General features: G+C 48.1%; 1 protein-coding gene across 1 annotated transcript in view; it reads left to right on the top strand.

The window, feature by feature from the left end:
* LOC144102119 (uncharacterized) overlaps positions 1–26559 on the top strand; it is a 399640-nt gene extending 373081 nt beyond the window's left edge. Inside the window, exon 10 of the mRNA XM_077635411.1 lies at positions 23733–26559. Coding sequence (XP_077491537.1) covers positions 23733–24140 — 408 coding nt within the window. The 3' untranslated portion in view covers positions 24141–26559. The remainder of the gene's footprint in view (positions 1–23732) is intronic.
* The last annotated feature ends 285 nt before the right edge of the window (positions 26560–26844 follow it).

Genomic DNA, 26844 nt, shown 5'->3' with positions numbered 1-26844 from the left:
AGTCACTCGGGATTTTGTTCTCATCGTTGTCCATTTTAACGGGACAAAAATACATGCGCCCCAATGGGCTCTGTGCATTTTCACCCTGTCCATTTTCCGCACAATGAGTATCCATATTAACGAGGCATAAATACATAGAAAATGTTTGGCCCCCAGAAAAATTGTCCGTAATTTGAGACGTGAATTTTCTCTGGAGTCGTATTAACGGGGCACGACTGTATACGCAAGAAGGAAGCTGACAGCCAATGAAACCAATCAAGGGTTCGAACCGCCCCAGGGTCATGATTTTCTTTATTCGAAATTATCTTCTATATCAGCGTTTAGGCAACTAATTTTTCAATCGGATCAGTAATGCCCAAGTAGAATAGTACAGAAGGTTACGTTACCCTGTTTCGTTTGCTTTCCAGTCACTGTTAACATCATTAGAGTTCTCTATCCACGCGCTTTCTAGTTAGTCAAGTAGAGTATGATGCCGGTCTTGTTGGTCTTGTATGTTGTGAAGAATTTAGCGCTAGCACTCGCGAGGGGCAGTAGAAAGTAGAGACATGGAAGGCGTTCACCAGCCTTATGACCAATTCGTTTTTTAAAGCGACAAGCGAAGTCGATTTCGCTGTATCTGCTGGAATGACCTTGAACGGTGCAGATATGGCCTTGAAGCGTCCTCGATCAATAAAAAAAAGAACAGAAGAAAACTTTTCCTGTCGTTGCCATTTGAACCCAGGCCTCCGGCATGCCAGACGGGGACGATTACACCCTGCTACGACTGCTTTTTTTTTTCTTTTTGCATAGAAATAGTGCCTAAAACAAAAATCTAAGAATGCTTCCGCCAGAAAACACCAGGCCACTATATCCTAGCATAACCCCAACTTCCAAAACATCAAAAGTCCGGGGGCACGCACATGCATCCAGATGGGGGAGCCAGCTAGGCGGCTCTTCCAAGGCAGCATATACTCCTCGTGCCAAAGCGCATTGCTCACCAAAGATTTCGACGACCGTGGCGCTTCGGCGCGGCGGCCCATCATGCGGCTTTTCCAGAGACTAAACTGTTTTTTTTTCACTTCTTGGTATTTACTACACAATGATATGTATGTACAGAAAGTTGATATGTACAGATTATTTACAAAGCACGCAGCTAGTGGCGGCACTGCACTAGCTGGACAGAAAACAACACAGCTCAAAGGCCGGCAAAGCTAGTGACCACATCAACAGCGGAAACCAGTCCTAGAAAATGCCTCTCATAAATGCCCCTGAGTTGGAGCGTCATTGGACTGAAATGGCTTCTGGCTGAAACAACAGGTTCAGCTTTGCGTACCAGCATGCGCATTTTTCCCAGGCTATAAAATCCAATGAGGAAAACGTGTCATATGGTTCGTAATCAGGTTGAGAAGCCACAAGATAGCGAACAATTTAAAACAAAGTCTTTCTTTGTCATCCTCTGCAACACATTTCAAAACAAAATTGCATCGTTACAGTTAATGAAACAGTGTTCAATGGATTGAGGTACACTGCACAGAAGGAAGTTAACAAAAGGCACGAAAATGTTTCTTCTATGAATCCACGTGTTAAAACATAGAGCTTCGGTGCATAATTTGCAGAAGAGCGTTTTGGTGCAAGGAGGGATCGGCATCTCGCACACTCGCGTTAACACATCATGACCCTTGAGGCCAAAGAACGCAGAACGATACAGTGGCGGCGCTGGAAAGAGTACCGTTATCAATGTGTGTACAGAGTCTACGAGAAACAGAAAATAAGTCCTCGTTAGTAAATCGCACTGTCAAGAACCCCACAGAAGCACAAACTTCTTGCATAAAGACTAGTAAAGAAATGTGCTCAGTAAAATTTGAGGAAAAATATACATTTGGAAACAGGGTCATCAAATTATTCTGCTAGAATGCTCCAAGTATTAGATGGGAACAATCACGAAAACAGAAGAAACGGGCAACTGTCTCACACACAGTTGAACTAAACCCAATCCGCCTGTACAAACAAAATATTACACCTCATGGGCTCGAAATTGGATGCCCAAATAAATGTCTCAAAAACTCGGTGAAATCGCTGGATGTAACGTCGACCGAAGTGCAAGACTAGGAGCACGTAATAAATTTTTATTGCCGGAAAGGTGTGGCAGGCCTGAGCATGACCGAAAATCGAAAGTCTATGCGGGACAAAACTCTGAGCATAACACTCGAGCCGCCGTGGTGGCATAGTGGTTATGCCGTTCGGCTGCTGACCCGAAAGACGCGGGTTCGATCCCGGCCGCGTAGGTCGAATTTCGATGGAGGCGAAATTCTAGAGGCCCGTGTACTGTGCGATGTCAGTTCATGTTTAAGAACCCCCAGGTGGTCGAAACTTTCGGAGACCTTCACTACGGCGTTCCTCATAGCCTGAGTCGCTTTGGGACGTTAAACCCCCATAAACCAAACGAAACCATAACGCTCGACGACGGCTCAATAGTGTGCACTTGACTTAAATGCATGAAGTGGAACGCCAAGATATTTAGGGGGCACAATGATCCTTCTATTCCGGCATAACGAAGCGATGTCGAGCCCCATTAACCAAATCACAGGCCAGAAGGTTTGGAGAGATTCATCTGAGCGTCAGAGAGCATGCCAAATTGATTTATAGTCGATACAAACTTTTCAATGCTGTGCTTGTCAATGCGGAAAAAAGCAAGGTCATCAGCATATGCAAGCACTTTGACTTCATTACCCAAAACAGTGAAGCCTTGAATGCTACACAGAAAACTCAAACAAAGCGTCTCCAGACAAACGGCAAAAACAGAGGGGACATCGGACGGCCTTGTCTCACAGAAGAGCGGATTGGCACAGGGTTTGACAAGTGACTATTTACAATTAAGCGAGTTGAACAATTGCTATAGCAAAGTTCCACCGCTCTAAGTATAGTAGACCCAATATTTGCTCGCTCTAGAAGGCAAAACAAGAACGAACGGGAACACGGTCAAGCGACTTCGCAAGATCGATCTGAAGCAAAGTAAGCTGATCATGACAGCGGGAGCAAGTTTCTAGAATTGCACGCACAGTGTGTATATTACTTGGAATTGTGCGGCCTCTCAAACTGCATGCTTTGTGAGGGCGAATGAGAACCGACATTGCGAATGGCCATTTGAGAAAAAAAATCAAATGGCCGGTTCGACAAACTGTCCTCTGGACAAAAGTATAAGAAAAATTTGTAATCCACATTTGCCAAGATTATTCTTTTATTAATTATTGTATGGGAATACACCCACCCTGAAATGTTTCATTCTGACTTAACCAGGTCGCATCACGCAACCCGCCATACACAATCACAGCAGAGTCCAGCTGTCCCTGTGCCTGCACATCAAAAATCCGGGACAACACGTCCACGCATCGAGGGAATGGAGCTAGACAGTAGGTCGATTGAGCGCAGCGTACACCTCCGCTACATAGCACACTGCTCTCTGCAGAGAGTACGATGAACGCGGCGGCACTGCGTGGCGATTTAATGCGGCTCGTACACAGGCTAAACAATCCTCTGAGCGCTAAAAGATCACATGGAACCTTAGAATCCTCCGTTCAATAGGCACATATGTTATAGGGCGTAATTTCAATGTCTTTTTGACAGTCCGTTGAAGAATCCCTCCCCCCCCCCCCACAAAAATGGCATCACGAAAAAACACAAAGCAATGATCAATAGTTTCTGGCTGCTGACACAAGCAACAGTCACAGACCATTGCACAAAAGTCCCCTTTTTCACGAAGCCAAGCTTTGACAGGTATGGTTGACGTGCGAAGTTTAAAATGTCTTTGCTACCGCGTGAGCACACATACGTTGGACCCGCTTTAATACACTGTCGTCTAGAAAAGAGAGTCAAGGCTGCCAATGCATCGGCACAGGGAACAGCGTCTCAATAAGAATTTTTGTCATCTGTCGTCATGATAGAGTATACAGGAATTCTAAGGGAAACCGTACAGTGAGGAAATGAAATGTGTCGGCGATTTCTTTACGAAAACTCTACAAAGACTCCTGATCCTATGACCAGTGGGCGCAAACAGAATTAAAAAATGAGCACTTAGTCGTCTGTTGAACATGGCTAGGAGGAAGGGAAAATAAAAGCCTTGAAACAAGATGATGAACAAACAAGTGTTCAGGACCAGCTCCACCAGCCTCCAGAGGGAGCAACAAGTTACCTCGACGCATGCGATCCCATTGAGAGCGCCACACAAAAGCTGCAAAAGATGTATACATTGCCTGTACATTTTCTTGCACAATGCAACACCTGCATAACACAGATAATGTCCAAAAACAAGAAGATACGGCGAGCTTGTGCTCGTGGAAATAAAGACAGCTCCCTGCCCATCCAAGCCCGAGTTTCTCGCCTAATAAATTCTGAGAATCCCACTGAGGCCCACTATTGCGAGGCCGCCATGAAAGCTTGGTTTTGTACTTCAGTGACCTACCTATAACGCCTTTGGCTTATCAGGGTTAAGAGAGGCACCTGAACTATCACAAAAGTTCTCGGTTACACGCAAAATCTCGAGCACACTCTTTTTATCAGAACAGAAAAGGGCAACGTCGTCAGCGTAAGTGAAAATCTTAATTTCACATTGCGACTATGAGAAGCAGCGAATTTCTGTTTTCCTGATGATACAACAACATATAATAACAAAGGCAATAGCGGGCAGCCCTCTCGGACAGTCGTTTCAAGTGGAGTAGGTTTGATAAACGTTCGATTAACAGTCAGTCTTGTAGTGGCTGCTTTATAATAAAGTTCTATGCTTTAAGCAAGACATGACCAAAATTTGAACTCTCTAATACAGCAAACAAGAATCATGACGCATCTTTTGCCACATCAATTTTAATAAGAGCCACTTGATTGACCTCATCTATCACTGTGTAACACGTATCGTGCGATATGGATATGGCTTTGAATAACAGAGCCCTTGATTCAGCGCAGTTGGTGCGGCTGTATTAAATCTAAAGCAACAAGGTGCAGTCCAGAAGAAAGAGCCTACGCCAATATCTTATAACCCACGTCGCGTAAGGATATCGGCAATGCCCTTCAACAGTTTTCAACCGATCTGCGTCGGTGCTATTTCGGGATTAGAATGGTGTGAGCAGTGCAGAACGTGGGCGGCAAATTGCCCATGTCATAAGCAGCACTGGTAACTTTCAACAAGGCAGGTGCTAAGCGAGGCATAAAATGATTATAGAAATCAGTACATAGACCATCCGGGCCAGGCGACTTCTGGCCCTGTAGAGAAGAAATGGGCGATTTGACCTCATCTTAAGTAATAGATCCCTCAATGACAGCACGCTGCTCATCTTCAAGACGAGGAAATGCTTCTTTTAGGTTACTGACGTTGGACCCACTGATCGGGTTACTATTACCACCAATGAGCCGCATATTATAGTTAACGAAAACAGCTCGAATACCTAGCTTGCCAGTGTACGTATCACCTGTGCAATTAATTTCTAGAACCTCCTTAGAAAGAGCAGCCTGCCTTTCATCATTAAATGCACTGCGAGAAGGCTGTTGATTAACGAATTTCTGTGTTGGCGACCTAATGTAGGCGACCTGATATTTTTCTGCGCGGAACTGTGGTAACTGCGCTTTAATATTGTTGATATTCTTACGAAAAAGACGAAGCTGACAGTGGCGCAGGACGGAGTGCTCGCGCTAGGCCTGCGGCCATTAAATCATCTCTCTGCCATTGTTCATCGCGCCTAATTCTTCGGCTGGCCGTCATGTAACGTTTGATGTGAGGTGCTGTGGAATCATGGGCATCCTGGTCCTGGAGATTCGGCGTCCTGCGTGAGCCTTGGTCGTCGGCCGTGAGTTCTTGGCGTGCGTCGCCCACCCGTACCCGCCTTTCAGACTTGAACCGGCCTCGCCGCTTACCGAAGACTCGTCCCCCGCCCCGGCCAGAAGACACAACGAGATGACGACTCTGCCGCGACCTGAACTCGGGCGCTCAAGCGACGCGAGACGTTGCCCATACGTGCAGACACCGTTCCCCTGCCCAGGCCGTTCTGCGCATCCTGTGGCCTCAGCCGTCGGCTCCTGGCAGCCTGCGGCCGGGAAGCTTCGTGGACCGGGACTCATTCGCTCATCTCCCTCATTGTAACGGCCAGCACTTCACCACTTTCTCCTTACTATTCTACCATCCTCTCAATCCCATTACCTTTCGCGCGTCTCTTCGTCAACGATATGAACGACCGCTCGGTGGCCCCGAGTAATGTTACGAAATAGACAAAGCTGGCACTGGCGCGGGACGGAGCGCTCGCGCTAGGCTAGGGGCCATTAAATCACCTCTATTCCATCGTTCATCGCGTCTCATTCTTCAGCAGGACGCCCCATACCAATATCATAAATTTATTGTTCGACTCTCAGATGCGAATGAAATATCGTCTAGTGAATGCACTGATGTCCAAGAAACATATCTTGGAAACATGCACTCACGCGTGCATGAATAATGTAATTATGAGCTTGAGTGACTGATATCCCAATTAAGCGAGTAGCGAAGTACGTTTCCAGTGAACTTCCTTCGTGCAAGGCGCGTGTACTGAATGCATATATGTCTTTGAATCGCATCTTCGAGTTATGTACTGAGCGGTTTATGAACGGGCGACATGGACGGTAATAAAGACGGAGGTGCTGCGACGAGCTCTGCTACTGGCAGTTGTCTGGAACGCACTCAGCGTTACAGACGCTAAGCCGCGTCCGGTTACTTTTATGCACCACAGCTGTTGCTCTTTAACCAGGGTCAACAGTACTTGAACCACAGCAATATATTTGTTAATACTACTTTATTCCGGAATTTAATACCCTGAAACACTACGGCAGAAATGAGGGGCTCTATGCAGGTGGGGAATGGAACCAATCTCCTCTACTTCCTCGAAGCTGGTTGGTCCCGATGTCAGCTCAGCAGAAAAAATGGCCAGGCCCTTCGGCTTCACTAAACATTGTAGAAAAGCCCGCAAGAGCCTTAGTGCATCCTGAGCCCGATTAGCAATGGCGAATCGATCCACTCGTACAGAGTGCCAAGTCTCTGCCCGCCCGGGGTGTGTAGTGTCCTCTCCCGGACAGTGCGACAGGCACAGCAATGTGACAAAAGATGTTTGGCCTACAAGGTGTTAATTCATATTGTCATACAGAATGACAGTGATAAAGTAATTTATTGAAAGGAAAAGGGCGTATATGAGAGAATGGTGAGCATGCGCTGAGAGGGGCAGTTTGAGGCATGCCCAAGACGCAACCGCTGTTTTTAGTTGAAAAGATTTCAAATATGAACACTCAGGAGAATAAAGATGCAAAAAATAACGTGGATTAGCCCAGCTAATTCAGGATATACAAAGCGAAAGTTGTCGGCGTTCACGTTGTTCATTGGCGTTGGCGTTGACAATGTTCTAGACGACGATGGCTTTGAGGAAAGGAAGGGCGCATAACTGGCTCCATGGATATGCGGACGCCTCATTCGTGCTTTGATACATGTGGCGGTGGTGAGAGAGAGATATGGCCTGAATGCATTAGCGCTGACAGCGTTTTGGCTGGCATGCAGCACCGCAGCAATAGCTAAGCCGCAGCGTTCATTTGGCTATCAATTTCTCGCGATCAACCATCCACGCGTTCATACTTGTCCAAAAATCCGGCGAGCGAAGCGCTCGCCTGGAAATCTAGGCCGTGTTCTCATCTGTTGCCCGTGCGAGGCGGAACCGCAGCGCTGCTGCTATTTCTCGCTTTTCCACACACTTCCAGGCCACCACGTCACCGCTCGCGGCGTACACAGGTATCGTTAGAAAAGAGCATAAATCGATGCGGTCAGTGTACCATAACCGTATGCACACTTGCGTACTTAAACGCAAGCACATTCCCATTTTTAGTTTATCGTATGCAAACAGACTCTCAACGAAACGCCCAGCCTAGTGGCGCCATCTGGTTGTCAGGACGGGAACAAGTACTGTCAACAAAATAGGCGCTCCTCTTAAGCCTAGTAGCGGCAGAATAGTCACTCTAAATAAAATCTAAGGCAAATTTATTTTACTTTTGCTTATAGTAGTAGTAGTAGAAAACATTTATTCCAAAAAAAGGTAGGATAGAGACGCGAAAATACAGATTTTGAGTGGAGTCCTTATTACAGGACCCCAATGTCCACCGCAGTTGCTCTTGCTTGGGATATCAGCTTTCGCTGCGTCGCCAAGTCAGAGCTGAGCAGGGCAGACTCCCACTGTTCCTCGGAGTGATGTTTGTCTAGTTCGGGGGGCTTGGGACCGGAGCAGCCCCACGTTACATGATATGTTGTTGGAATTCCGCCACTCCAGGGGCAGTTGCTGTCATATCAGTCGGGGAAGATGATGTGGTACTTGTGTAGGTTAGGAAAGGTGTTCGTCTGTAGTTGCCGCCATTCCCTCGCCTCTGCCGCCGTTAGCTTACGGTGTGATGAGGGATAGACTTGTCTTTGTGTTCGGAGAAAGAGGAGGCGCTCGCCGTACGTAGAGGGGTGAGGTCGGGGAGGTTAGTCGCTCGGTTAGTATATCCTCGAGCTAGACTGTCCGCGGCCTCGTTTCCCTCGAGCCCCTCGTGCCCAGGAGTCCAAGTGATTTGGTGCTTGCATGTGGAATTTTGAACTTGTGGGGTAGTCAGAATGGGAGCGACGGAGTGTGGAAGTCTGCCAGAGAGGAAGAGGCGACACGCGGACTGCGAGTCGGTAATAATTTTTAACTCATTTCCCGTAGCATCGCCGTGCTGGATTGCGAGGGCAATTGCAGCAGTTTCTGCTACTGTGGGAGAGAAGTTTCGTAGGGAGGAGCGGGCGATTTCCTTGAAATTGGTGTCCAAGACGACCGCCACCGCGTTTGTTGAATCGGAGTACGTGGCTGCGTCCACGTATACAGCATTTTGTGCCTGTCGATGTGTGCGGCGCAGATAGTCCACTCGCGCCTTTCGTCGTCCCTTTTGTGAGTTCGAGTGCATGTTCTTCGGGAGTGGAGCTACATACACGCGAGTTCGCAGAGTTGAGAGTAGGTCTCGGTTGTCCTGGACGGCGCGTATGTCAGCCGGGGAACCCACTCTGTCCAAGATTGCGCGTCCAGCTTTGGTGGTGAGGAGGCGTTCCTTTTGCGATGCTAGGATGGCTTCTCGAATTTCTTCTATTGTGTTGGTCAGTCCCAGGTCCTCGAAGTGGCAGTTGGCCGTGTACATCGGGAGGCCTAACGCATGTTTGTAGGCGGTACGGTTGATGGCATCTGCTTTGCCTCGCTCATTACCCAGAAGTGGTAGGAACGGGAGACCATATGACAGGCGGCTCATAACTAGAGCCTGTATCAGTGGAATTGTATCCTCCTCTCTCATGCCTTTTCGGTTGCGAGTGATGCGCCGAATCATGCGGGAGATCTGGAGGGCAGTTGTCCGGAGACGCTGTAACGTGTGGTTGGCTTTCCTGTCGCTCTGAAGCCAAAGGCCCAGGATGCGGATAAGAGGGACTTCCTTTATTCTCGTGCCTTCGAGGTAAACCTCGATGTCGCCGGGAGCTTTGTAGGCATAGCCCTGAATGCGGATAATTTCGGATTTGTCGGGTGCGCAGCGGAGGCCGCAATTGCGTGTGGTTGGCTTTCCTCTCGCTCTGAAGCCAAAGGCCCAGGATGCGGATTAGAGGGACTTCCTTTATTCTCGTGCCTTCGAGGTAAACCTCGATGTCGCCGGGAGCTTTGTAGGCATAGCCCTGAATGCGGATAATTTCGGATTTGTCGGGTGCGCAGCGGAGGCCGCAGTTTGCTGCTTGTCTTTCTACGCAATTGACTGCCTCTTGTAGGGTGTTTTCTTTGTCGGCAAGGGAACCCCAGGTGGACCAGATGGTAATATCATCAGCGTAGATAGTATAGCCTATGCCTTCAATAGCCTCGAGTGCTTTTGCCATGCCGATCATAGCTATATTGAAGAGGAGAGGAGAGATGATAGAGCCTTGGGGAGTGCCTTTGTTGGGTGTCTGCTCTGTGACGGAGCGGACATCTCCCATGCCAATCGTGGCCGTGCGGTTGCTGAGAAAGTTTTTGATGTAGTTGTAGGTCTTGGGTCCGCAATCGAGGGCGTTGAGCTCTTTCAAGATGGCATCGTGAGAAACGTTGTCAAAAGCGCCTTTCAGATCAAGTGCCATAATTAGGTGCTCGCCGCCTCTCGGGATGTTACTGAGTACTTCTTCCTTGAGTAGGAGGAAAGCGTCTTGCGTAGAAATACCTTTTCTGAAGCCGATCATAGTGGGTGGAAAGAGGTTGTTGTCCTCTATGTAGTTTTGGAGGTGGGTCTGGGTAACGCGCTCGTATAGTTTGCTTATAGGTGAGGCGAGACGAAGCGATGTACCGGTGTCCGATTTATGGCTAGTGAATGCGCTGGAAAAGGCTGCAACAGCGACAAATTCATTCCGAGGCGAGGGGTCCTGCATCGAAGGGTGCCGCCATGTTTTTCGCGGCGGCGGTGCGTGCGAAAAATTTGGATCAAGCCCCATCGGCCTCGCCTCGCCGCTTTCCGCTCGTTCGGCGTCAAAAGCGGCCGAATCCGCTTCACTCGCCGGATTTTTGGACAAGCGTGAACGGTCCTAACTGCATGCCACCTCCCTGGGTGGCAGGGAGGGCGCGCTGCCTATCCAGTGTGCAGAACACAATTAAAGCAGGCTTTTGCAGTTGGACGCCAACACCACGCCACGTACCTGAAAGCGAGATTAAGGTCTCCACTGACCCACGGAGCCGGTTGTGCGCCTTTCCTTTTGTGAAAATGAACGGCCTTTGCAAAGTTGTCAACGCCAATGAACTCTATGAACGGCGTCGGCTCCTTGTTATGCTTGGTTTTTGAGGAAAGAAATGGCACAGTAACCGCCTCACATATCTCGGTGGACACCAGAACCACGCCTTAAAGGAAGGGTTAAAGGAGAGAGTGAAAGAGGAAAGAGAAAACTGAAAATTGAAAGCTGGACTTTCAGGAAAGGCGCGGCACTGCGCAGCGGCAAAACACCTGTGGCTCGATGCGACTGGTGGCGCATGTACAGTAGTGACTAGGGAGCGAGAGAGAGAAATAAATATCCGCGGCGAGGCGCATTGTGACGTCATGTGCATCCTCGGAGCACCGCCACGGCGAAATTGCAAATTTGCGGCCAGTTCGCTTTAAAAATTATCATTCACACCGCGATCAGGTAATATTTTTTTATGCTAAGCTTACCTTCCCGTAAGTTTTAGCTTTAATGTGAACTAATTTTCAAAGCGAAATCTTTACTACCCCCTTCCGTAGCTTGCTAGGCATGTTTCGTAAGGCCTTGAACCGAGAAGCAGATGTGGTGGCAGTCTTCCTGAATACATTCACCGAACCTTTGAGCAACCGTTCGTCGTACAGCATTCTGAGTGGTGTAATAGCATTTTTCTTTGCATACAGCTTGCATATTTTAGTCAAGTTAGAGGCAAGCTTGCGACAGGGGTTCGGAGCAATGTCATATGCATCTTCAGTTGCATGCTTTCTGAGACTTGCGATAGGGGTTCGCTTCGATGATATATGCACCCTCAGTTGCATTCTTCAAGGTGCGGTTGAGGTGCCCACCGAGGTGTCAAGATATGAGAGCTACTGCCTTCTTTCCATTTCTCAAAAAACTGCCACTTTTAAGTGACTTTTTATTTTAAAATTCCCGCTTTTTAGGACAGACTTTTTATTGTAGACCTGTCCTGTTCGACAGACACAAATGGCTTCTAGTCATCCACCTTCATCTACACATCAAGATTTACGCTCCTTTCTATGCGGATACCAGTTTGCACGCGGCGGCGCATTGGAAACCTCCGTCTGCGTCTGCGGTTGTACTGGCGTGGCATGTACCACTTTGTAAGCCACATTGTGCGGTCTTGTTCGTCCATGTCAACGGCGTAAAGCTCCTCCTCACAATTCGCCTGCTTCATTGCAGCCGTTACCTTGTCCTGCCCGCCCGTTTGATCGCGTTGGCATATAGACATCTGCGGCCAGCTTCCTCCCACTCCCGCTGATCACCGTAGGATATCGTGGTCGTCGATCACCTCACCCGTTATACTGAAACGCCACCATTTCCGTCTGCGTCCGCCATTGACGTCGCTTCCTTTCTTCTAAATAACCTGATTCTTCGTCATGATGCTCCTCACGAGCTCTTCAGCGACCGTGCACCCGTATTCCTATCTAACGCTCTTCAGGCCCCCCTCAAGGAATGTCGCATATTCACCGAACCGCTTCGTCTTGCCACCCTCAGACGAACAGCCTGACAGAGCGTTTTAACCGAAGCCTCAGTGACATGCTGACAATGGACGTCAACGTCGACGACTACAACTGGAACCAGGTCCTTCCCGTCTTCACTTCCGCGTATAACACTGAAAAGCAAACCACCACTGGATTCTAGTACCCGCCGCGGTGGCTCAGTGGTTAGGGCGCTCGACTACTGATCCGGAGTTCCCGGGTTCGAACCCGACCGCGGCGGCTGCGTTTTTATGGAGGAAAAACGCTAAGGCGCCCGTGTGCTGTGCGATGTCAGTGCACGTTAAAGATCCCCAGGTGGTCCAAATTATTCCGGAGCCCTCCACTACGGCACCTCCTTCTTCCTAAACTCTTTCAATCCCTCCCTTATCCCTTTCCTTACGGCGCGGTTCAGGTGTCCAACGATATATGAGACAGATACTGCGCCATTTCCTTTCCCCAGAACCAATTAATATTATTATTCTACCTTCTATCTGCTGTACGGTCGCAAGCCCCCTGCACGATGGATGCTCTTCTTCGCTACCGCTTCGACATTTCAGAGTCCGCGCCACTCTCCTACGCCACCACGCACGCTAAAGAATGCTGTGAGCTCGCTCGCTCGTTTACCACGCAGAACCAGTGCCAGCAAAAACATACCGCAACACCTCTGGGGCCTCTACATCCAATCCCGGTGACTCCCTTGTTTCGCACTGGGTGCCTACCACAACTCCCGGCCTTTCGCGGAAACTGCGTGCTCGATATAGTTGCGGGACTGCCAGCCGATGAATGAGATGACATGATAGATGGATACAGCTGGTCTTAATGGCGGACGGCCTGGCGCGAGCAATCCTGCCTGCGCCAATGCACAGTTCGTCGTCTTCTACTCTGTCGCACTACCCGGCGCCGCCGGGGGATCGTCCAGATCGCGAACAAGATCGGCACTGAACATGGAATGCTGTAGACGACGCTAGGCTCGAAAAATGGTCGAATATAGAAGGAGGTGAAGGGCTTTTCCCCACGGTCAATGAGACGATCGGCGAAAGTGTCCCGGGCGACGAAGCATCCGGGCCGCATGTTGACAGGAGCCGACAGCCGAGGTCCTTGGGCGCACCGAACGGCAGGGGGCGCGGGGGGTGTCCTAACCTGTGGGCAGCGTCTCGTGTCGGCCGGGTCATTCTTGACAGGCACTGGTTCCTTTACCGGCATGCGCCGCCGCTACGGTGTGCCTATATATATATATATATATATATATATATATATATATATATATATACCAATAATGATTTCTGGCAGCTGATTTGGTCAATATAATATAAAATCACCAAAAATTGAAGAAACTTTGGCTGGAGGACCAGGCTGGTCCTCCAGCCGAAACGTCGTGAATTAAATCCTGTTATGTTTCTTCAATTTTTGGTGATTTTATATATATAAGGGAAGTGGGCACTTCTACAGAGACACATTTATTTATCAAAGTTTCGACCGCGGTGCGGTCTTCTTCAGGACTGTATATATATATATATATATATATATATATATATATATATATATATATATATATATATATATATATATATATATATATATATATATATATATATATATATATATATCAAAATATTCATTTCTTGGCCACTGATTGATCAATACAATATAATATCACGAAAAATTTGGAAACATACCAGGATTCAAGTCACAACAATTTAGCTTGAGGACCTCCAGCCGAAGCGTCGTGAATTGAATCCTGTTATGTTTTTCGATTTTTTTGTGATTATATATATATATATATATATATATATATATATATATATATATATATATATATATATATATATTTGAGTCGACGTTTCGGACAGAGCCTGTCCTTTCTCAAGACTGCAGTTACAGCGATCTTCTTCGTCTTCTTAAGGAGTTGGCATTGGCACACATGTACGACACATGAACAGAACAAGCAAACGGATGATAGAAAGAAGATGGGCACTAAGGAAAGAATACTAGAAAAGAGAGAGAAAGAGAAAAGAAGGAAAAAAACGAAAAACGCGCTGTCCCCCACCGCCCACCTCGGAGCCGCGGGGAGCCGGCCAGTAAAGGAAGAAAGAAAGAAAAACGAGGAGCGGGAGGGGATAATGGCCACCTCTCAAGGCAACAGAGCTGCGGCGAGTTAAGTGCACAGAAACAGACGGTGGCGGAATAGCCCAACAGATAAAAATTAGAAATAAGTGCACTCGCGTGCCCCAACCATAAAGAGTAAACAAATAAAGATAATAAAAGGCAGACAGGGCAGGAGACTTCGGTCATCTGAGACCTTTTCGGCAGCTAAAGTCAAGGCCGAAACAGCGGCGCCATGAGCTTAACTAGACACACGTGCACTGTGCATGAATACACTCAGAAACAGAAAAGAAAAAGAGAAGAAAAAAAAGGCAAAACATCCGAGTTCGGGCAAGTTTCGTGGGGGGGGGGGGGGTGTAAATGACAATGGTGGAGGCATTTAAGCGTGTAAGGTGCACAAAAACAGACAGTGGCGGAATCGTCCAACAGATAAAAACTAGAGATGCGTGCACTCGCGTGCCCCGGCCATAAAGAGTAAACAAATAACAGAATCAAATGCAGTCAGGGCAGGAGACTTCCGGCATCTGGAACCTCTTCGACAGCCAGAGTAAAGGCCGAATCAGCGGCGCCCTGAGCTTAACCTGACACGCGTGTACTGTGCATGAAAACAGCCAGACACACACAAAAGAAAAAGAAAAAGGTGGCAAAACATCGGAGTTCGGGCAAGTGTCGTGTAAGGGATTAATATGAATGGCGGGAGCATTTATGCGAGTGTTCTTCAATTGCACCCCGCTCGGCAAGGTAGTTGAACTGGGAAGATAGAAGTGGGATGGGGTGGGGGATAAATAAATTTGTGTGAGCTTGAAAAAGATACCGCTGGCGAGAAACGGCCGAGGTATGTCAAGCTGGCAGTCGTAAGGTCAGCACTGGCCCTGAAGGGGGCGGATGGGGCGGATCAATTCGATAGCGGAGCTATGCTATACGTATTCGATTCGGTTTCCAGAAATTGCTATCCGCAGACAATTATTTCATGCTTTAGAAAGGGCTAGAGAAAGGAGGAAAAATAATAGTGCCCCGCCTGCAGTGAGGCATCAAGAATAGTTTCAATCGCCCAGGGTTCCGTTTAGAGCACACAGACCTCAGAGCACAAGGTCATTTTCTTGTTGATCCTCCATGGAAATACTGCCGGAGCGTCCGGGATATGGCCGCGCGACCTCGGGCTAAACCGTCCGCGCGACATAGGCATAGAGCCAGATGGTTGTTAGGAACAACAGTTCAATAAAATCCTGTTATTTTTTCGCTACTAGTATAATGACAAGAGTTAGTTCTGCATTGCGCAAGCATAGGGAAACAACCTAATAAGACCTAGGCACTTGCTTTTGTCAATAACAGTAATTGCAATGTCTTTGTCACCAGTTAAATGGCAATGCGCGAGTGGAACTTATCAGGCAGGATAAGTAAATGTTTCCGTGACTGTTGAGGCCCATGAAGTTTTACTTTGGCGAGAAGGTACGAAACATTTGTGCTTCGACTGTCGCTAGTTAATGGCGAGGGAGTTTAATAAAGGAATTCCGAACTGGATGATTGCGGCTTGCGGACTTTTTACGAGTGAGTAGCGAGATTCTGTGTAATATTGAATTTGATTTCGTAATGCTGCAGATACTGTAACTCGTACCTGATCACTGAACTATTTTGTGAATAAGCATTTGCCTACTATATAGTGAGGAAACGGCGCAAGGAAGCGAACACGTTTTTCAAGGCTTGCACTGGAAACGGTCGAGGCAGGCTCATAACCTGCGCAGGCTCTATTGAGCTGGCGCAGCAGGAATTTCAACGAGGCCGCCAAAGAAAAAGCAAGAGGCCCCTCAGAGCGAATAAGTATGCTTCGGAAAGGCGGCGGCCAGACTGCTTTCGCATGCAGGGTAACGACTGGAGTGCGCCAAGGAGCCACGTTGCCGTCATCACGATAATCAACTTAGCCCGCGGGAGGCTGAGCCCAACGGCAACAAGGGGCGCTGCTCAGCGTTGCTCGCATCGCTCCCCCTCAGATTCCAACAAAGCCCGTTGCGGCCTCGTTCCGCCGCCTGCGGCTTTGACCTCCTTCGTGGCGGTGCGCGATAAGGATGTTAGCGCATCAGTGTCGTTGGTGACGGATGTTTGCCCAATCGCAGCTGGGCAAAGCAGAGCCCATGTACGATGGTTAGGGACGGCTGCGAGGCTAATTGGGTCGAGGCTAGTGCAGCAGGGAATGTCGTGCGCTTCACATCGCCTGTCTTTCGAGCAGCGGATTCGCCGGTGGCAAGCGTAGAGATTTAATTCGGAGAAAATTTGCTGGTGGAGTAGCCTCAAAAGAGTTGTTTGATGCGTATTGCCCTCAGTTTCGAAAGTGACTCCTAGCACTGAAACGTGAGTTGAAAGAGATGCTGGGAATTTCCACAAGTAATGGAAACGGGTGCATTATTGACACAACCTCTGCATGAAGACCATTGGAAGGTACTGGTAGTTCACGCTTATGCGAAACAAAGATTAGGATTGGCAGTATTCATATAGGATATTAGTTGGAAATTAAAAAGAAAGTATAAAATTGTATCATGGCTGAAGCCTTCTCCCAATATACTTGAAGATATAGATAGGAACTGTACAGCTACCATAGTCCTCCATAAAGTTAGGAATAAAATTTCAATAAGGAAAGGCGTCAGGCAAGGGGACACGATCTCGCCAGTGCTATTAACCGCCTGTTTACACAAGATATTCCGAGGCCTGAATTGGGAACAGTTGAGGATAAGAGTTAATAGAGAATGCTTAAATAACCTGCGATTCGCTGATGTCATTGCCTTGCTGAGTAACTCAGGAGATTAACTGCATATCATAATCAATGAGTTAGACAGAACAGTATGGTGGGTCTAAAAATTGACATGCAGAAAACCATAGTAGTGTTCAACAGTCTAGCAAGGAAACAGCAGTTCACAATTGGCAATTAGGTGCTGGAAGTGGTAACGGAATTCGTCTAGTTAGGGCAGCTAGTGACAGCTGACTCGGATCATGAGAGGCAGATCACTAGAAGGATAAGAATGCGGTACAGCGCATATGGCAGGTTCTCTCAGACCGTGAATAGCAGAGAAAAGTGTACAACAGCTGTATCTTACCGGTTCTCACCTACGGGGCAGAAACGTTGAGGCTAACGAAAAGGGTTCAGCTTAAGTTGAGGACAACGCAGCGAGCCGTGGAAAGAAAAATGATAGGTGTAACGTTAAGAGACCGGAAGCGGGCTGAGTGGGTAAGGGAACAAACGCTTCTTTATGACATCCTAGTCGAAAGCAAGGGGAAGAAATGGGCTTGGGCAGGGCATGTACTGCGAAGTCAAGAGAATCGCTGGTTCTTAAATTTCAAGAGAAGGCAAACGTAGCAGGGGGGGGGGGGGGGGCAGAAGGTTAGGTGGGCGAATAAGAATAGGATGCTTGCAGGCATAGGGTGGGCGCAGCTAGCAAAGGACCGGGTTAAATGGAGAGACATGGGAGAGGCCTTCGCCCTGCAGTGGGTGTAGTCAGGCTAATGATGATGATGATGAAGGCTCTCAGCTTTTAACACCTTGTTTTGCATTCCAGTACACCAAACGGAAAACGCGTTGGGAAGGGTCTCTAATAAATTTACAACTTAACTGCTTCATTCGCGCGCAGCTGCTTGGGCATGTTTATTTTATTTCTACCCTGCTTCAGACATTAAAGAACTTCTAACACCTTGCCACACTGTTCACATTCTGCGGGCGCCGCCATGCTGCCGAGCGGCATGACTTGGCTCGTGACAGAGCGAGTAAGACGATACCTCCGCTCCGGTGTATGCGCGTTGTTGGTCTACTTGGCCATTCGATTAAAAGCCCCTTTTGAGTTGCGCTACGTTTGTTGGCGACATTTTGGTGAAGCCGCTCGGTATCGTCCCCTGAACACTCACCCCGAGGACAATTCTTACGCTCATCCGTGTCGCTTGGGAACAAAACCTGTCCACAAAGCGAGCCGCCCCCTACGAGGCCTGTAGCCTGAGTGTCAGCCACTGACGACGTCGATGCGTGCCTAGACGTCCACTACTGGCAGTCACACAGGCCAGCCTTCCGTCACTGTCTCTGCCGGTTGTAGTCCTTGCATCTCACTCGCCGCCATCCTTCCACGGCGATCCGTCCGAGGATGTCAAGGACTGGTTGGTCATCTTTGACAGTGTGGCCACTTTTAACCAGTGGTACGACGACCGAAAGCTATAAAACGTGTATTTAGTGTTCCAAGACTCAACGAAGACATGATTCGAGAACCATGAGGCATCCTTTTCCAGCTGGGAAGCGTTCCGTCGTGAGCTGCTCGCCGCCTTCAGCACAAACGCACTAAAAGAAAACGCCGAAATTGCACTTCGCTCTAGGTAACAGCAGTGATCGAAAGCATCGCCACGTTTATAGAAGATATGGCACGCCTCTTTAACCGGGCTGACCCTGCCATGGTCGAGGTTACGAAGGTCCGCCAACTCATTCGTGATGTAAAGGAGCAGCTATTCGCCGGCATTGTACGCGACCCTCCAAGAACCGTCACTTACTTTTGCCAAAGATCATTCCTTGCAGGAACGCAGTGCGCAGTACGGTCGTCAGGGAAGTGTTGCGGCAACTAACGACTGTGCGTGGCTGCCAGTCGCCGGGGAAGAGGTGGTTCGGTAGCTCGTGTTAGTGCGATCCCCGAAGAACTGCGCAACCTGCGTTTAGATGCTCCACCTACCAGTGATGCAGCTGTAGCCGATGCGGTCCGTGACGAAATTTGGCGAGCGGTCTAGCAGTTACGGCCTCACCGTAACTGCGTATCTCCTTGTTGTCCCAACCGCGCTTCGTCAGGAAGTTCTCACTGCATGTCACGGCGACCTTTCTTCTGGCCACCTCGATTTTTCTAGAACATTGGGACGCCTCGGCCACAAGTGCTACTGGCCTCGGCTCGCTTAGGTTGTCCAACGCTACGGTAGAGCATCTCGTGAGTGCCAACGGCGGAAGATTTTGCCGACAAAACCAGCGGGCCTTCTGAAGCTAATTTATCCACCGCAAATGCCATTTCAGGAAGTTGGCATGCATGGACTTGCTAGGCCCATTTTCAGTGTTCTTAATTGGTAACCGGTATATTGTTGTTTCCACAGACAGTGGGTGAGGGAACAAACACGGGTTAATGACATCCTAGTCGAAATCAAGAGAAAGAAATGGGCTTGGGCAGGGCATGTGATGCGAAGGCAAGATAACCGCTGGTCTTTAAGGGTAACGGAGTGGGTTCCAAGAGAAAGTAAGCGTAGCAGGGGGCGGCAGAAGGTTAGATGGGCGGATGAGATTAAGAAGTTTGCAGGCAAAGGGTGGATGCAGCTGGCAAAGGATAGGGTTAATTGGAGAGACATGGGAGAGGCCTTTGCCCTGCAGTGGGTGTAGTAAGGCTGATGATGATGATGATGATGATGACTTCAACCGCTATTATGAAACTAAGGCTCTTCCCCGTGGCACCGCGACTGAAATTGCACAGTTCTTCATTCACCACATTGTACTTCGCCAAGGCGCCCCCGCGGCTGTATTAACTGACCGGGGAACCACGTTTACGTCGGCTCTTACACATGAGGTCCTGCGTCTCAGTGGCACCAGTCATAGAAAAACGACTGCTTAGCTTCCTCAAACGAATGGACTGACTGTAGGCTGAACAAGACCGTTGCAGATATGATATCTATGTATGTCGACGATGACCATCGTAACTGGGCCGAAATACTCCCTTACATTACGTTTGAGTACAACGTCACTCTCCATGAAACGACGCTTTTCACTCCGTTCCGTTTGTTGTATGGCCGTGACGCCCTGACCATGCTGGATGCCATGCTGCTCCCGGATTGTGCCCCTTTGTCTGTCATGGGCGCTGACCAATTCGCTCGTGACGCAAAAGCCGCTCGCCACCTTGCTAGACACCGGATTCGACACTAACAGGAAACTCACACCCGACGTTATAACCACCGCCAAGGGAGGTGACTTACAAACCTGGCGGATACTTTATTTATTTTTATTTTTATTTAAGCATACTGTAAGCCTAGTTAGGCTCTTACAGGAGTGGGCTAAATAATGGGACAATTATACAAACAATAGCATATCCAGTATAACATACACGAGATACAAAACATGCGCCTGCAGTAGAAAAGACCACAGCAAGTAGGTTGAGACCATCAACGGTCAAAGGACATGCGCATTGCTATACACGTTCATTTTAATGCATTTAAAACACTGGAAAGGTGAACGACGAAACCACGAAGCGATACAATCTGGTCAACACGATGCTCTTTTGCTCTTTTTATTGTACATTCTGTTTTTCAAAAACGAATCTACGTTTTTCAAAAAGATATCAAGAGAGACGTCGCCCATGAATCCGTGAGGCAGATTATTCAATTCTTCAATGGCTAACGGAAAAAATGAGAATTTATTTGTGTTACATTGCGTTGGGATGGGTCTGATGCACTTTTAATCGCTTGGAACGATAAGGTGCCTTGATTTGCTGATTTTTATCTAGTCTTATGCTATCATTGTAAAGAATAAAAACAAACTTCATCGAAGCAACGCGTCACCGACAAGCAAGGGTAGGGATACGCGCTTTAGCTCGCAGGGAAGATACGCTGTCATGACGTGAGTAGCGGGAATAAATAAACAGGAGGGCCTTATTTTGAATTTTTTCGAGTTGTTCGCTGAGGTACAACTTATGGGGGCTCCAAATGATGGTGCCGTATTCAAGGATGGGCCTTATGAGGGTATTATAGGCTGTTAGCTTTACATGAGGAGGAACTCCTGACAGTTTTCTACGGAGGAACCCGAGCTGTTTGAATGCTTTTGCACACGTGTTGGATATATGCGTGTTCCAGCTTAGCTTATGGCTAAATGTAACGCCTAAATATTTCACCGTATCCACCCTCATTACCACCCTCATTATCCACCCTCGGTACGTCTGGGTACGGAGTGCAATATGTTTGCGCGGGCGCTCTGAAAAGCTTCTGCGCCGCTACTTAGGCCCTTACGAGGTGCTAATTCAACTCGGTGAGGTGAACTATGAAGTGTTCCCGCAAGGAGTTGTCCGCTCTTCTCTACCGCCCAAATCTGAAGTCGTCCAAGTGTCGCGCATGAAACTATATTAAGCCCGTTAGCCACTGCAGGGGTTCACATGCAGTGCCGACGCCACACGCGCCTTCGCACTTTCGGTGCCTCTATACTCTTTTTCCCCCTAGCCGGAGGCATCGAGGCGATGCCGCTTGAAAGGAAGGGGGCAATGTCACACTGCTCACATTCTGCGGGTGCCGCCATGCGCCCGAGCGGCGTCACCCTGCTCGTGACAGAGCAAGGAAGACAACGCTTCCGCCCCAACGCACGCTGTTGGTCTATACTTGCCTTTCGATTAAAAAGCCCCTTCTGAGTCTCGCTACGTTTGTTGGCGACAATATATCAGTAGCACCAGCTTGACAGCGTCCACTCCAGGAAAAAGGCTTCTATTAACTTATCAAAATCTTAGTGTGGGTTAGTCGGTGGTTCATTAAGTAAGAGTAGTGCAGCGTGTTCTCCTGCACTAATTAGTTGTGTCTTCGCCTTCTGTCCCCGTTTTTTTTTGCTCTCCACTACTCTTACTTCTATTAACCCTATCCTGTGCCCACAACATGCAATATACCACAGTGGTTCAGAATGCGGGGCCAGCAGACGGAATGTGTAATATAAAACGGAACTGGAGAGAAAAAAATTTGCCTTATAGTTGCCTGGGGGGTCGTATTTGGTAACAATACCTTTATATCTGTTTTATGCCACTTGTTTTGGCCGCCGCACTAATTGGTACATTCAGGGAAATAATTCAGAGCCGATTGCGCTCCGCATTGGTCTTGTGTCATTGGTCCCTCACGTATACCAGCGAGTTTCAAGCGTGCGTGGGAAGTATCCCGACCATCGCGCGGTTGGCGACCGGAGCTCGCCATTGGCTGCCGTTGGCTGCGATTGCAGCGAATGGTGATGTGCACTACCACCAGCAGCTGACCGGACATCACCACCGGCTGCCATTGGCTGCGATATGAAGTCAATTGTGAGGTCCGGTCCCCAAGTACTCAATGGCCGGGGATCGCTTCTCACAGATGCTTGTATGCCACGGGTATACCTGAGCGACCAACGACAGACGACGAAATGAACTCGAAATGGACAATGGAAAATGGACAGCTTACAGCTTACGGCCCTGCAAGATTGTGCTGGCACTGGTCAGTCGGCAGCAGAGTTAACGTAGCTGTCCTCGTGTTTCAGCTGTTCGTTACTGGCAAATGAGTCTGTCACCGATTTTTCTCCTATCCTCACCGTCCAGCGCCCGCAGGCCAGCCGAGCGATAATACCTGAGGCTTGCTATTGCTGCTGTGTCGAGAACAAAGAAAGAAAGAAAAGCTTACCTACAAGGCCTAAATATTGTTTCTTGTATTTTGTTCTCGTTCTGTGATATCTGTGATTTTTTTATGAAGACGTTTTCATGATGCTGCTCGTCCCTCCACTTTCCTCACATAGTCTTAGTGAATTCTTGAAGTTCTTGCCCACGTTAAATAAATCTTCACGATTTGAGTCATATGTCAGCTGTTCAACATTTTAGGCACCGTAATTAAGAAGTAGTCACGAACTAAACATCTCTGTTTTTACTGTAGAAGCTTGGGCAACTTGGTGTGACATGGTTTCACAGCAGCGCAGGGGACAAAGGACGTGACAAGTGCACAGACACGGCGCTGATCTCTGCTTTTGTTCCTGGCACTGCCTGATCCTAACATATATTTTTTCCGCGCACTATTAAAATTTATAACTCGTTTCTTGGCCCTGCCCGTGGTCTGCCTTTAACAATTTTTTATTCTTCTATTTGTAGTTGACATGTGTGTTTTCTTATGCTTTGACAGCATCTCATATGCTGTGGATTGTTACGTTTTGGTTGCATTTTTACCACCCCCAGCCACAGCCTCATGCGAACTGCAGTATGTGTACATAAATATTTAGAAAAAAAATCTGCTCCCCCTCCCCCGCTTTCGAGTCACGCTTAGGCTTTTTTCAAATATCCTACCTTCTATTTTCTTTTTGGCCAATGCCGGCTATTTGCACCTCCCGCCTTTTATAGTTTTATTGCTTTAAGACTTTCATTCTCTTTATAATCGTAACTCTCCATCAGTAGTTGCCTCTGGTCGCCTCCCCGTGTCCTTCTTATGCGCGCTGCATAACCACAAAGCAGCAACAACTGGCCTTAATCTCGGTTTTCATAGACTCTGTTTTTCGAGAAAGTGTTAGAAGTTTGAGGGCCGCAGAAGGCTCGGGACAGGGCTAATTGGAGATATATGTGCGAGGTCTTTTTTCTGCAGTTTCCCTAGTTAGGATATTGTGGACGATGACGTACTAGGTGTTATAATTTTCTCTGCTTTGTATGACTTGCTTTATGGATTCGTTTCAGGTGCCGCTGGAGTTCCGTTCGTCGGACGCTGCCACCACCAACTTCTCTCTGTGGTGGACCCAGGTGAAAATCCTGCCCACGCCTTCCACCCCGGACACACTAGTGTCCCTGAGCAAGGAGTGCGAGTTTCTCTGCGCCACAAGCATGGTGTGCATAAAAAAGGAGCTCGTCTGCAACGGCGTGCCCAACTGCCCGCAGAGGCTGCCCGACGCAGCCAGCCGTCCACCTGCGGACGAACTCCTCAAGGGCGCCGCCGACGAAGACGCCCTCCTCTGCACCGCTGACCGGGCGACCGTCCAGGTATACTGGTGGATCATCGGTGTCGGCCTCACCGTGTGCGTTGGCGTCTTGGTGTGCTTCGTTTTCTCGGTGTTCCGGCGCTGCCGCGCCGGAAGGCACCGCTTCTAAGCGCCGAGTGGTGCGGTTCTCTACCGGTAAAGAAAGCACTGATGCCTTGACGTGAATGGCAACGTACCTAAAAAGCGGCACTACAGCGGATGCCCGTGGCGTACCCAGGCGCTGGAAGAACCCCAGTTTTCCACAGCGACGTGACCCCGGAGAGGGATGTGCTCCACTTAGGCAACAGTTCATCAGTTTTGACGTTCCTCAGACACGCCGGTGTCTAGAGAAGGCCGCTGAATTGCGGATGGTGTGTATTCGGAAGAGAGTCTGAAGACGTCTTATTGGTGCTTCAAACTGGAGGAAGCGACGCAGACTTTCAGGCCGCAGCCGACCTACTGGAATGGCTCAAACGACATTGAACGCGTTGAAAGCGGGATGGAATTTGCTTGTCCTGCCTTCATCAAGTGCATATTACTGTCCTCTATATTCACTGGCCGGCCCTAACCTGTATGATTTTACTAATATCCCGGAGAATGCATGCAAAGCTCTCGTGAGGTGGAGGTGCGGGCATGCAAAAACTGTTGGCGATGACATGCAAGGAAAGGTTCTGAAAATATGCCTGTCCGATCACCAAAAACCAGAAAGAAATCACATCGGCACATCAGCGTGTCGTTTATCATTTCTTCCTTTAAAATTCAGCATATCTCTGCTCTTGTTTGTTAATTAGCGACAGCCACCGACTCGACACGTTTTATGGAGTGAGCCCCAACAGGAGCAAACTATACATGTTACATGCATATATCGCATTATGTACCTTTCTTTCTCAGCTTACACAAGCACACTACTTTCGCATAAATCCACAAGCTGGATCTTTGTATTATTATAAGCACCTTTTGTATTAAGGCTTTGGATTCCAGTGTTGGCTTTTCTATAAAAAATTCAAGGCTTACCTCTTGTTATTGCGCAATTGCTTGGAAGAAAAAAGAACCTGAAGTTTATTTACTTTCTTTGTAAGAACGGCGGCCTGGGCAAAAAGCTGAGAGAATAGCAGCCGAACGCCACGTTGGAAGTTGTGAATAAATATCAGTTGTGCTAAGAAGGGTGACATGTACACTGGAAAGTAAACAAGCATCTACCACTGTCATATCCAAGAATAATTAGTGTCGTGATGATACCTCAATGTTGCATTTTTGCTCGTTTATCAAGGTTTACTGGCTGCCAAAAATTGTAAGAAAATATCAAGTATACAGGCGAGTGTAGAGTCAGAAAACTGTCCTGGAGCCCTGGTTAAATCTATTCGACATTGAAAAGTAGTAACGGAAAGTAGAGTGGAAGCGTACTGCAGATTTAAAAAAAAATGAGGAATTCAAAGCAAAGACATAAGATCAACAGCAGTCAAAACTCATATAAAAAGGTCAAGTCCGCTAGAGTATACTTATCTTCTTAAAGGCGTGTAATGATGCTAAAGAATTTCTGTGAGGTAGTGTGCTCCAAAATGAAGTGAGTGAAAAATCTATTTCATTTCGAGCGTTGTAGTCTGTCTCTCACTCAGTACGAAAATCTACGCATTGAAAGATAGATGTTTTAGCTCCACTCTAATTGAGTACAGGACGATAGGGCATAAAGCAAACCATTTGGTCCGAAGAGATGTGACCAATGCTGTATGTTTTTTGGCATAAAAAAACTGTGGTGATCTTTTCGCCAATTTGTGTGCACTCTTGAATATCAGGAGCTTATGCCGCCATTGGCGCAGGTTGCGCTTTAGCACGGATGATTGAAATAGGGGGCAATAAAATTTTTCCGCATTTGTGAGTTTTTTTTAAGTAAGCGTGCAAGCTCGTATTTATATATTGTTCCTCTTAGGGGACTCTGTTGCTTATTTTGCTCGAATAAGAAGCTCTGTCAAGACATATTCAAGGGGCCAGAAAGCACGGCTGGGTACGAAGGAAATGCGGTCGACAGCACCTGCATCCAGCTAAATACAGAGCTTTTTGCGCCATGTGTGCGAATTAGTGAGTGACTGAGAGACGCGCTGCGTTTGAGATAAAGAGTCTCGGAACTTTGTGGACGTCTCAACGGAGCCATGTCCTTGCGCGTGAGCGTGGTGACTGCGACTCACTGGCACCAGTGAGCCCCGAATACTGTCACTGGCGCAAACCGCGCCCATGCTGCCGCGTAGTGCACGGCGCTTTGTGTCTGTATTCACTGTGCCGCCAGCTAAGGGAACGCTGCTTTCTCCAACCAATGTCAGCGTGCCTGGATGTTTAGACCGTGTCGAAAGGAAAACTCGTGAATTGCGGCTGGAAGCAAGGAGCGCCGAAGACAACCGTTTTGTATTCGCTTTCCTTTGTCAGCCTTCTTGAACGGGCTTTTTGTCATTGTTTTAAGCTTTGACAGGGTTTTGGAACATTGGAAATCGTTTTCCTCGGTTAACAACTGAGAAAAGTGTTAATTTTATATGATAATAAAAGATAAGGAAACACACAGAGTGTCTCGGATGTCGATGGTTGTTTTCAATAGTTTATCAGCCGCCGCGGTGGCTCAGTGGTTATGGTGCTCGGCTGCTGAACCGAAAGACGCGGGTTCGATCCCGGCCGCGGCGGTCGAATTTCTATGGAGGCAACATTCTAGAGGCCCGTGTTCTGTGCGATGTCAGGGCACGTAAAAAACCCCAGGCGGTCGAAATTTCCGCAGTCCTTCATTACGACGTCCCTTACAGCCCGAGCCGCTTTGGGACGTCAAACGCCTATAAACCAAAACCAAATATTTT

The sequence above is a fragment of the Amblyomma americanum genome, chromosome 8, assembly GCF_052857255.1.
Source record: "Amblyomma americanum isolate KBUSLIRL-KWMA chromosome 8, ASM5285725v1, whole genome shotgun sequence".
Lineage (NCBI taxonomy): Eukaryota > Metazoa > Arthropoda > Arachnida > Ixodida > Ixodidae > Amblyomma > Amblyomma americanum.
This window is presented reverse-complemented; position numbering and strand designations above follow the sequence as displayed.